At 41.3% G+C, this 13,403-nt stretch overlaps 1 protein-coding gene across 2 annotated transcripts in view; it reads right to left on the bottom strand.

Annotated features, from left to right (window-relative positions):
• LOC102805571 (death-associated protein kinase 1-like) overlaps positions 1-13,403 on the bottom strand; it is a 38,555-nt gene that overhangs the window by 12,571 nt on the left and 12,581 nt on the right. The window contains exons 5-6 of one of the 2 annotated variants that reach the window (XM_085508657.1): positions 9,166-9,264; positions 3,864-3,962 (exon numbers count right to left, since the gene is read on the bottom strand). In XM_085508657.1, the coding sequence (XP_085364783.1) occupies positions 3,864-3,962; positions 9,166-9,264 (198 nt within the window). The remainder of the gene's footprint in view (positions 1-3,863; positions 3,963-9,165; positions 9,265-13,403) is intronic. The other variant, XM_085508658.1, reaches the window with a different exon arrangement.

Genomic DNA, 13,403 nt, shown 5'->3' with positions numbered 1-13,403 from the left:
TCAATCCAGACATGTCTCGGATACGGATCCAGAACTGAATTCTTTAAAACAAAATGGCCGCCAGTCGGCTATTTCGAACTTGATCTGAAAAAAAAATGACGTGCATCAAGGTCCTATTATGTTTAATGTATGTACCAAATTTGAATGAAATCCGTCCATGCATAACTGAGATCTGGGTCCGGAATGGTGAAAATGTGCGATTTCAATGCATTTCCGGCCTTAAAGCGGCCCCCATTTGGCTATCGTTAATGAGATCATGAAACAAATGCACATACATATTTGTGACATGATGTACCTTGTGTGTGTGAAGTTTGAACTTGATCAATCCAGACATGTCTCGGATACGGATCCAGAACTGAATTCTTTAAAACAAAATGGCCGCCAGTCGGCTATTTCGAACTTGATCCGAAAAAAAAAATGACGTGCATCAAGGTCCTATTATGTTTAATGTATGTACCAAATTTGAATGAAATCCGTCCATGCATAACTGAGATCCGGGTCCGGAATGGTGAAAATGTGCGATTTCAATGCATTTTCGGCCTTAAAGTGGCCGCCATTTGGCTATCGTTAATGAGATCATGAAACAAATGCACATACATATTTGTGACATGATGTACCTTGTGTGTGTGAAGTTTGAACTCGATCAATCCAAGCATGTCTCAGATACGGATCCAGAACTGAATTCTTTAAAACAAAATGGCCGCCAGTCGGCCATTTCGAACCCGATCCAAAAAAAAAATGACGTGCATCAAGGTCCTATTATGTTTAATGTATGTACCAAATTTGAACAAAATCCGTCCATGCATAACTGAGATCCGGGTCCGGAATGGTGAAAATGTGCGATTTTGATGCATTTTCGGCCTTAAAATGGCCGCTATTCGGCTATCGTTAATCGGATCATGAAAAAAATGCATGTGCATATGTCCCATATAATGTGTGATGTATGAGTGAAGTTTGAACTTAATCGGTCCATGCATGTTCGAGATACAGGTGATCACGGACGCACGGACGGACGGACGGACGGACGGACAGACGGACGGACAGACGCACACAGGGCAAAACATAAGACCCCGTTTTCGGACTGTGTCCGAACGGGGACTAATAATGAAATTTATTTTCTACAACGGCATTTCAAAACTCATGTCAGCGATTTTCCATTCATCTCTATACCTTATGCATAACACTACGATCACCACGGGTATTCTCTGCTGCTGTTGCGATCATCTGTCCCTGACTTTTTGGTTTAAAAATACACAAATTTAGAATGTTTTGTTAATTAAAATGATTCATTGACGATTATCTTAGAAATTACATCAAAATCGCCAACGAGATGTTGTTTTTAAACATCGCGGAAAAACATGCACACAGCGCCGCCATCTTTGTTACCTCGATCGGAATCCCCCCTTGTAACCCAGCATGCATTGGTCTCGATGTCACCATGCGTTACGTCGCTTCAGTGGCGTTCCTCGGTAATGAGGCACTCGATGCATGAGGTATTTCTAGAGGTCAGGGTTCGTTTTTTCTTCGGCCTTCTCGTCTGCAGTTGAATAATTTTTGCTTCCATTTATTTACGATTTTTTCCCAATGTGACTTAATTTCACTTGTTTTTTCTAATTCTTGGTAATTTTGTCATCGGCGATGGAGTAGTAAAAACCGCAATTTACCGCAGTGCAGCAAATCGGGGTAGATCTTCCCGACGCAATGGACAAATTATTACTTTGCAGGCCCCGATCCCCTTGACAGACTTCCTGTAGACTTCCGTTTTATCACTGTTTTTGTAAGGCTAACAAAGGCAGGATTACCCTTCGATCAATACATGTTATTGTTTTAAAGATGTGCAAGACGTGGCTGACACTTGTAAACAATACAACAACTTAAGCATCGCGGACAGGGTTTCAAGAATCGCGGGCGAAACGAAAGCGACGCGGCTATTTGTGCAAGCGACGCGGGCCCGCAGTGCTTGAAAGGCCTGGGGAGAACACTGAACTGTAATATGGCCAAAAATATAAACAGTCGTTATTCGGCCATCTTTGATCTGATTATGAAACACACTGATATGTATGATGTATGTGCCAAATACAAATGAAAATGGTACATAAATTGTGGAAATATAGTAGTAAGGTTAAAAAGTCAGATGGCTGTCCATCGGCCATCCTTGACCAGATTTTGAAACAAATTGTCATAGACATGCATTCTAACATGTATAAAGTAGATGTATGTGCCAAATTTGAGTGAAAACTGACAGAGCACGTCCAAGATACTGCATAAAAAAAACAAGATGCCTGCCAGTCGACCATCTTTGATCCAATTGCAAAATAAATCGTCATGGACATGTATAATCTATGTACCAAGTTTGAATGACAACTGACAAAGCATGTCCAAAATACAACATTTTCAAAAAACAAGATGGCTGCCAGTCGGCCAATTTGAATCGAAACGCTAAACCACTGCATGTGCATATGTCCCACATAAGGTACTAGGCACATGCAGAGAATGAACGGAATCAGTCCACAGGATTCTGAAATATGACTCTGAACAGACTGACGCACAGACAGACGGACACACGGACGGACCGACAGACGGACGGACAGACAGACTCAGGAACTCATGGACTCATATGATCTATGTACTAAATTTGAATAAAAACTGACAAAGCATGTCCAAAATACAATATTTTCAAAAAACAAGATGGCTGCCAGTCGGCTATCTTTGATCCAATTGTGAAATAAATCATCATGGACATGTATCCTAACATGTATAATCTATGTACCAAGTTTGAATGAAAACTGACAAAGCATGTCCAAAATACAATATTTTCAAAAAACAAGATGGCTGCCAGTCGGCCATTTTGAATTAAATCGCTAAACCACTGCATGTGCATATGTCCCACATAAAGTACTAGGCACATGCACAGAATGAACAGAATCGGTCCAAGGGATTCTGAGATACGACTCCGGACGGACGCATGGACGGAGACAGAATTATAAGTCCCCGTTTTCAGACTTCGTCCAAACGGGGACTAATGAAAACAAATGTTCATATTGAATGTTAGCCTGTTATGGTCTGCGTCCTCATTGACAGAATGATGTAAGCTGTACTGGTAAAATCATAGTTACAGTGAGTTAATATTTTTTGGAAATTGAAGACAATTCTTGAACTTGAATTGCATCATTATTTGTGTGGTGCAACAAAGTTTAGTTCCAGTTTTTCCAAAGACATTGTTGTGTGCCTGAATGACACTTTCTATCAGAAAGGAACATCACAATGTCATCTGATATAAAAAATGTTTTAACAATGTGTTATTACAATGAGTAGTAAAGTTGACAGTAGTTTGCATTTGAGTGAATATTGAATAATGCTTGTCTAGGATAATGTGTGTTGATAAATGACAATTACAAGGAAATATTAACCAAGTGTCTGCTTTGACTTTCTCAGTACAACAATGAATAGCCTTGTAATTAGTAATGTATGTAACTGGACATGTTTGTATGTATCACAAGGTGTCAATAGTTGTGTTCAGATGGGCTTGTTCGGTCTAGCTTGAGCCAGCAAATATTCCAGCTGGTCAAATTTAAGCTCAAGTAAACCATGGAGCTGAAATCCATCACGTCTGTGTCCATTCATCAAACTCTGATTGTCACTGTTGCTTCTGTGCAACTCTGATTGTGTGAACAGAATGGGTCATTGGCTTAAGCCAAATGTTTAATTTGATGACTGTAACATTTTGTTATCAATGTGGATTTGATGGAACCAACCAGATTTATTTTCCACTAAATTTCATACCCCCTGCTTAGAGTTATAATGTGCTCCGCCCCTAATAAATAGAATATGTGATTGATGACGTAAAAGTAATATAAACAAACCATATTATAGTGATTTACATCTGCTGATTTAGATAATAACAGTGTAGCTATGTCCAATTTATTCATACAGCATGCATCCATCAGCGGTGTGTCACCGCCCTGTAACATAATATACCATATGGCGTTACAAACTGTGAGTTTGGTTGAACTTATTATTTGGTGATTATGTATATTTATGAAATATTTACAAAATACTCAAGGCTTTGCTCAAAACCATAATTAACAGAATGTCTAGTTGAGGAAAAATGGAGATAAACAAGTCATGAATGACACTGCCTTCGCTTGTTGTCATTTGAAAGTTGCATGGACATAAATTGGCATTTTCAAGTTTATAGCACTCTCCATCCGGGTCAGCATTATTCTCAGCAAAAAAACCAGATAGCGACAAACCAGTACAACAGGTAAAATGACAAGGAAGTATACAAATCAGATCTGCAAATATGTAAAAGAGAGTGTTGTGTCTGTTTGGATAAACTAGTTTGTGGCCCTGAATTAGTTTCAATATATCTAATAAGGACAAGAGTACTTCTCATATGACAATGATTCAAATAAAGTGCAAGAATCCTGAAAAATATTATCAAGTTTTTATTATCATACATTAATATTAACAAATCGTGTGAATTTTTATGTACAGAGAAACACATATTTATGCTTTGGTTGACAACACTTTTCAAAGTAAAAAAAAGAGGACCTGCGAAACTGTATACAATTGTCAGACACGCAGCAAATAGTATGTTTTTGTAATACATGCAGTTCCAGTGGCTTTGCTTTCTGAGAAAAAAATTCTGGCTCTGCACCTGCAAAAAAACCATTTAGTCCAAAGTAAGCAGAGGTTGTAGCATATGTGCTCCCATTAGCTGGTAATTTTAATCAAAAAAGATGTTTGAGTACGAAAAAATATTACTTAATATATTTATACCAGCCAGAAAGAAATTGCAGTTCATTCTGCGCTATTTTAAACATGTCTAGTCTAGGATGACTAATTCACCAGTCTGTTACCACTCCACAAAGTTGTCAAATTAATATTCACGAGATTCTGCAAAAAAAATATTAAGAATGTGCAAAAAGCCAGAGTACTTGTGTTTTCAATGTCATTAAAATCTGACCAGGGATATGCAGAAAATTTCACTAAAGCTGAACTAAATGGATGCCAAGATATCTAAAGAAATAAAAAAATACTATTGAGAAAAAAACAAAAAATTACTACATTTAATATAAATGCAGATAGAATTGCATAAAAAACTAATCAGCAGAGGTAGTGATCATGTAACCTAAGTGTATGTCAAATTGCAGTGTTCATTCCAGAAAGTTGTCTCAGGTTGGCGTCTTATTTGCATATTAATTTGCATACTAATTAACATATTGTAGTTGTATTTTTAAATAAAGATTTACTGTATACAGTGAAACAAATAAAATGGGACATATTGCAAGAAATATATTACAGTAGTTAATATTGTTAACTGTTTACAATTACTAGTATATAAAATAATATCTGGAGTTTTGAAAAAAAGTTATGACTATTAAGTTAACATCATCAAAATTGAGGATTACATGAATTTGATCCCTCCCTAATCTTGTTTCACTGCTCCCTTAAAGGGGAACAGATACTATAAATAGGGCAAGATGGCTACCGCAATTAGTATGCTAATCATATGTAAGGGTGCCTCTAGAGGGTAGTTGCGCGTGCAAAAGGTGAGGCACATTTTTGTCTATATGCAAATCAGACTTACGCGTGGTATTTAAATTTGAGAACAAATGGATTGTACGCGTAAATCAGACTTACGCGTGGCATTTAAATACAGTTCAGATCCACTGAAATGTACTACTAGCACTGTATCGTGGTGAGATGAGTTCTATGTGTTTTTAAAAGGCAAAAACATGTATTTAAAAACAAATCAACATCAGACTTTCGCTTGGGATTGTAATCACAATCCATTGGTTTCCATTCACAAGCCGAATCACAACTATACTCCTCAACTATAGGTGTGAAAGAACGGCGTCTTCAGAAAATAACTAGGGCGACTCCCGAGAAATAAAGCGAAGCAACGCAGATTGGGTGGTCGATAGTATTGTCAGAAAAAAAGTATTCCAGTTTGTGGTCGGAATGAAACAAACATATGGTAATTATCATGGAATGTATATAGTAGGGGAGACGTATCGAAAAAAAATCGCTTCCCCCATAGGAAAATATAAATCTCTTAAAGCCAAAAGCATCATAGGATTCCGTTTTTTTTCGGCCCACACTAAATCCGTTCAAGACTCAAACGATATGTTTCGTCATTGTTTGAGCTTGAAATTGAATAAAAACATGTTCTGTTGTTTCCTGAAGTATTTGAAAAGTCCAAGTGGACCGATAAGTTGCAGTAAAGATGTATTTTTACGCAAAATATATACCACGCGTAAGTCTGATTTGCATATAGACAAAAATACGCCTCACCTTTTGCATGCGCAACTACCCTCTAGAGGCACCCTTACATACATGGCTAATCCGAATCAAGCCAAAATATGTCTCTGTTGACAGAGGTTCGATTTACTGATAAACTTCAACACAAATAGGTCCTTGTAGGTCCTGGTAGGTCCCGGTAGGACCTGATGTAGTAATTTCTTCGGCACTCGGGTATCATATTTACTTCAAAGGTAATTTAAGATTCATCGATATTGAATTACAGTCCTTCTCAATTTCATCATTGCTTTCAAGCAGTCACGGTTGGCCAAACTTGACTTGTTTTTTCTCGATAACTCTAGTCTAATATGTTGTCACAAAACCAAGTTTCACACTTCCTTTCAATCTGCTAGCAAGTGCCAATGAACACCGGAAATAGCAATCGTGCACAACAGATTCACAATAATATATACTCGCAAATCACGAGACAACGTGTTCTAAACTTTTACGTTTTTATTATTCCAGTATTTTATATGCCAAACGTAATTCCCAAGCCTTTTAAATGACGAGACAAACTTTTGATTTACACGTTTCATAACCAGTTCTGGTAAAGTGTGACTAGCATTGCGCGATGGCTAGTTTCTCAGCAAAGTCAGGACACAAAAGGATAAATCAAAGTTCATAAATACCATAAGCACAGTTTCTTACCTTTGAAACTGACGAGATAGAATTTAATCTATATAACCCTTGTGCACAGAAAGATACAGTCCCGGAATACAATATCCTCAGACGAAAACAACGGCGATTTCCCCAGCAGTTAGACTGGCACATGCGCAATACGTTATGCCAGTTCTCGTGAAAAATTGGAGCGGTAACAGACAGACGAACGAACGGACCAAAGCAAATCTAGATGCCTTCGGCAGACGAAGTCTGCAAATCTAAATAGGCACAGAAGTTTTGTTTTTCAATTGTTTGTATTTGTCACTTTAAATTTGAGGAACTACCAATGACAGGACGATTTATTCTTTTTTTATGTAAAAATAAATCACTCCAGGTATGTCAAGCCTCCATTTATTTACGGGTGCTTCAAAAACATATTTGAGGGTGATTTTTGTGGGCAAGCAAAAGCCATAACACTGATGTCTGCATCTACATTCTGAAGGCAAGCAGAGGGCACTTAAAAGTCCAAGTCCGAAGTCAATTTCCACTTACAATGTTTAATTAAACAATTTGCAAGTTGTAAATGTGACATTCCATTGAAGCTGTGAAGCTTCGCGTTGCTAGTTATTACCAAAGATAATACAAGATATTTAGAATCAAAAACATGGTTTAGTTTAAATAGTACATATAGGTTTAGTCGTGTCATCCATTTCGTTAAGCAAACGCTAAAATTTGGACCTGTTGGACTATTATTATTCATCGACTTTCGTCTTTGCATATTGAACACAATGGTCATTTTTTTGGTGGATGTAACCAGAATCAATTGGGTATTAATTGTATGTTTTTTTTTTAATATTCCTTATTGGGTTTTGTGTGATGGATGGTCTAGCATTATTATATAGCATTACAGACAAAAAGTCCATGGTATGGATAACAGTGTGGTTTGTGTGGAGCATGGGGGTATTCTTTTTTTATCTCCATGGTCAGGGTACTTGCACGCTTCTGTGGCACGCATTGACACAACTCGAGTTGAGTTGTGCAAGTGTGTAAACTAGTCGTAAATTGGCGCGAAATGTGCGTAAACCTATCTTGACTGCGTGGCGTGTCAGGACGAGAATTTTGAAATGTTCAAAATTTTGGTCAGGACAAAATTTAGCAAACGGGTCATGAACTATGCGCAAACTGTTCATGAACTCATCTTGAACTCGTCGGGGCTATGTGTGCAAGTGCTTGGCAGTGGGCGCCATGCCATGACTGTCACAAATAGTTCACGAGAAGCTCACGCCGAGTTCACGAGTAGTTCATGACAAGTTCATGATTTGGTGCCTTTCCACTGACACGGCCACGTGTACTTCACACATTGATGGCATGAGCAGTTCACAATTAGTTTACACACTTTACGAACAGTTTGCGCATGGCACGAGCAGTTTACAACGAGTTCACGACTACTGTCCGACAGTGGCGCTCACGTCGGTGCAGGGGTATATATACGGCTTCCTGGACACTGCTCACCATTCCAGAGATCACCAGCAAAGAGACAACTTATATCACAGAGACAACATGCCTAAAAGAAAGCCAATCCAAAAATGACCAGAGGTTTGGAGGGCCCCCTTTATATATGGCGTGCCCAAGTCGGCATGACACCGTTCGAAATGAGCAAAGCTCATCCTGCCAATGCTGGATGTGCGAAAACTATGCGCAAACTATGTGTGAACTCATCGTGCCAGTTCGTGTCAATATGGACACTGATTCATGAACTAAATTTCAGATATGGTCATGAATTGAACAAAATCTGACACTCAAAGTACCTACATACCAAGTATAAAAGCAATTGAGCCAGTATTTTTCAGGAAGAAATTGACATGAAAACTCAATGAATTTTATCCAATAATTTGAATTGAAATTAATAATTGATGTAAGAAAACTGACTGACTATGACCCCTGGTCGCCACACTTGTATTGACCATATTTTTTATATTACAGACACATGCATCTAAATAAATGATCTATCATAAAGTTAGCATATCCTGCTGCCAATACAGAAAATAAATCACGTCTTATTTCTTCAATTGTCTTGCCAGATATTTTTCTTAAATTCCCCTCTAACTATTACTGGAATTTTTGAATGGTTCTCATCTCAATATGAAGTCTCAAAAATAAACACCTTTTTACAAGAAATCTGGAATATGCATGCGAGTGAGTTGGTATAGCACATGTATACACACTGATATACTACACTTGCATAGATAACACACTCACTTTATTGACAGCATTCACATTAGCACCTTTATGTAGTAACTTCTCCACTATAGGAGTGCGTCCATTAAAGGCAGCGAGATGTAATGAAGTGTCCTTGTCCTGGAAATACAAAATGAAAATATCATTTGATTTTGTAATCAGGGGCTTGCTGAAGGAACTATAGGTAAAATGGCCAAAAACAGTGTTGTGACCAGGGTCATGGCCCAATAAGCTGACTTAATTTCAACCAATCAAGATGGTGTAAACAATGTATATTCGATGAATATACTGCAACCCCCTCTGTTAAATAATCATGAATTGTACGGTTTTAAACAAAATATATTTAGCGATTGGAAAGAATGGTTTTTGATGTATCCATGAATGTCAATGGTTTTTTTTTATTTTTTCATTTTACTTGAATCCTTGAATTGGACAATGGGTTGATTTTTGATGAAAAATAATAAGTATTTATTTGGGTTTTAAGCTCTCAACTGTATGGATAACTTACTGATTTAGGCAGAGGGTTTTCAACCCGCCTATTCACATAGTTCATACACACCATAGACTCTGGTCAGTCAAAATGACTATTTTGAACTGTTGGCATTTATCTGCGAATCAGCCAATGACTGAGAGAAAAATCCAGGTCAGGGAAAGCCCCATGACCTCATAGATTTTCTTTCACCTCACAAACCATGTGACCGAGGCAAGGCGGGCAACGCCATCTTGCTTTGTGCTCACTTCTGGTTCTTTTTCTCCACACTGAGAACTAAGCCAACTGGCATGTCCTATTCCGGGATAGTACTTACCCTCTACTTACGACTGCCACCTAGTTAAAACCAGTGAAGAAATGATGTGTTAAGGAGTGCTGATAGGAGAAATCTCTCCACAAAAATGTGCTGCCGAGACTGTTCTATCGCCTATGCGCAGGAATCCCTGAGGTCGTCTGGACTGGGTCAGTAACCAAAGATGGAATCATAAAAAAAACCTCCTCAATGGATTGGGTATCTATTAGGTAGTAGTTTATAACGACATTTTGCATTCTCCAGAAGCCTGTCCTCAGCACATGCTCGAGGGGGGCACCTGACACAAGAGCCAATGAGTTAGCAATTGCACGAACCTCGTGCGCTCATACTTGATATCTCTGTAGACCCTGTGTTCAACATGGTCATAGTGAACCACCTGGCAATGGAAGCCAGGGAGGCTGGTCTGTCCTGCTTACCCTGGCCATAACACATAAACATGTGATTGCTGCCATGTCTTGACTTCCTAGTATGATTCTTGTAGCAACTCAACGCTCAAACCGGGCAGAGAAGCAACTCCTCCTGATCCTCTGGGTTGACAGTGTTGCCAGCCAGGGGATGACAAACGGTTTTGAATCGTGTCCTGGGATTTGATTCTTGGAGAGGAACCCGGTTCGTGCCTTGATTGTCCATAAAGGCAGCACAGTCGTCCAAGAAGGACAAGGCCCCTAGTTCAGACTGACGCCTACCTAAGGCGAGGGCTAGTAGGAAGACAGTTTTCCACATCAAATATTTGAGTGGTGCTGATAGAGCGAACAACACAATCCAATTGGGCGCTTCCCTCATTCAAGGTCGAGGCCTCTGATTATGGGAAACAGTAAACAGTCTCCTAATAATAGGACAATCAGCTAGCCTCGTCCCCAAAGAATTCTCAATGGTGGGTGACAAGGCTGACCTATAGCCAAAGATCGCTGAATAGGAAAAGCCCAGTTCCTCAAACACATGAACGAAAAGTCAGCTACCTGGCCAACAGAGGGATGGCATGGATCAATCTCCCTTCCACTACACCAATCAGTGTACGCTCATCATTTCTAGTCGTAAGCTGCATTGGTGGAATCCCTGTTCGCCCTGCCCAGGACATTGGCAGCCCACTCAGATAAACCTGAGTCAACTGAGAACTTTGATGTGTGTAAGTGGCACACCGCTGGGCTCATCAACAGTGCGCCGTCTGGTTGGGACAGCAGATCTGGTAAGTCCGAAAGCACCACTGGTGTTTCAACTAACATTTCCAACTGTAGTGGAAACCAGGGCTTGCTTGGTCCGCTGGGTGCCACCAGCGTCAAAGTGCAGGTGCGCTTCTGTCGAAGTTTCTCCAGTACCTGGTGAATAACGGGAAGGGAGGAAAGGCGTACACGTCCATGTGGGCCCACAGGATCGACAAAGTGTCCCAGGCTCCTGGAACCGGCATGAGTGTCACGTACGTTCGAGCTTGGCATTTTGGGGTGTGGTGAATAGGTCTAACTTTGGACCGACCCATGGCAAAAACAGTCTGGAGGCTACCCCTTTGGGTATCTGCCACTACGCATTCTGGAGAAGGAGACTGAGCCGCAAGTCCACTTGACTGTTCCTCACCCCTGGAAGGTGGTGTGTGGAGAATTAGCTCCACTAGGACTGACAGTGATGAGATCTGTTCCCCCTCCTTGTTGATATAGGAGACCATCAGTGTGTTGTCCATGCGAAGCAAGACTCTGTGGCCTCGAACTATGGGTAGAAAGTGTATCAGTGCTACGTGCACAGCTTTCAGTTTGAGCCAGTTGATATGGTGGTCCTGAAGCCAATGCAGGGGCCATATTCCTTAGGCTTGTTCGTTCAATAGGTGCGCTCCCCAACCTGTGAGGGGGTCCAGGGGAACCCCCTGCCTGAAGTTGGCAATTGCTGAATACCAGGACAAGGCATTCCTCGCTTGGTCCGAGAGAGTTACTTGCCGCTCCAGTTTCCGTAGGTGAGCCCGGTGCTGCAACAAAGTGCGCTGTACCTGGCGGCTGCGTATCATGGCATGGGGAACTACCCTGTAAATCGAGGTCATCATTCCGATGATCCGCATCAGTTCTCAGAAGGAACGCTGACTATTTAAGCATTCGGCTAGGTCACTTAGTGCTAGGCAACGGGCCTCCAATAGCCATAACAAGCCCATCTCTGTTTTGAACTCCATGCTCAGGAACACCAACTTTGCTTGATTTACTAGGAAGCCCAGCTGGTGTAGTAAATCCTGTGTTAGACTTACTGTTTGGCTAACAACACCTTGTTTGGATTGTGTAGCAACCAGTTGTCTAGGTACAGGTTGATGTGTACTAATGCCCGGCGCAGCAGCAGCACCACATGTTCCCGCACTCTGGTGAACACGTATGGAGCCATGCATAACCCAAAGGGGAGCACCCTGAACATGACTACTTGGCCCAAATGGGTGAATCGAGGGAGTCATTGACTCGCTGGGTGCATTGGTATGTGCACAGAGAGTAAAACAGCGCTCTGTGCTCCAGGAAGCACATACTGATTTAGTCTGCTTAAGTCCAGAACTGGGCGCAGCCACCTGTAGTCTTTGGAACTACCAACACTTATCGCCAGGTTCTCTATCCTGTGTATAGCGCCCTTTGTAAGCAAACTGACTATCTCCTGTTGAATTGCTTCTGCTTTACGGGGATCCCCTGGTAGCACCCTGAACGGGGGGCTGTTGACAGGGTGGTGGAGATCACAGCAGGATCTTGTAACCATGTATCACCATCTGGTGAGTCCAGGTGGCGATTACATGCTGCCTTCAAGCCGGAATACACCTGCACAATCTGTGTGCAACAGAGATATGTGGGTTCGGCAGTTCTACATTGCGGATGATCTCTCCTCCGCCGAGGTGAGACCCTGCAAGGCCTGTATAAGTCGATAGGTTCAGACGCCGCCGAACATATGCCCATACTCCTCATCACAAACAGAAGCTTCAAATATGCTTCCCTTGCAAAGTGGGTGGACGACCACCTGAGGAAGAGGCGGGACTACCTGGTCAAAACAGCATCCTGCTGTACAGAGGCAGCCGCTGCCACGAGAACCAGATGATACTGCAGGATATCCTGAGTAGCCGTGTGGTGTTCCACCAAAGGCTGTGTCTACTGGTCTAAGAGCCTGGTGCGTTTGAGACCTTTGTGCTGGAGGTGCAAAACAATGCGTTCCAGTGGGCCGGCCACAACTCAAAAGTTGAGGGTCGCCACTCTGCTCTCAGGGCGTGGACTGTATCTGACTGAACTGCCATATATTCCATGAACGCGGCCATCCCCATTTGCCAGTCCCACCAAACAAAAAATTGGTGGTACCGGGGTCGGGGGAAGGGACCAAGGGATCCAGTCGGGCGTGAGATTTGGCTCCAGACTGTGCTGGCTCCGGTCTCGAACATCGCATCGATCAGGTAGCGCTTGATCCAGCTGAAGCATGAGATTTCCCCACCCTAGGAACTTAGGCCTCTATTATGCAGAG

Source organism: Saccoglossus kowalevskii, chromosome 15, assembly GCF_978046115.1.
Source record: "Saccoglossus kowalevskii chromosome 15, keSacKowa6.1, whole genome shotgun sequence".
In the NCBI taxonomy this organism is placed as follows: domain Eukaryota; kingdom Metazoa; phylum Hemichordata; class Enteropneusta; family Harrimaniidae; genus Saccoglossus; species Saccoglossus kowalevskii.
Note: the sequence above shows the minus strand (reverse complement) of the source record. Positions and strands in the feature narration are given on the sequence as shown.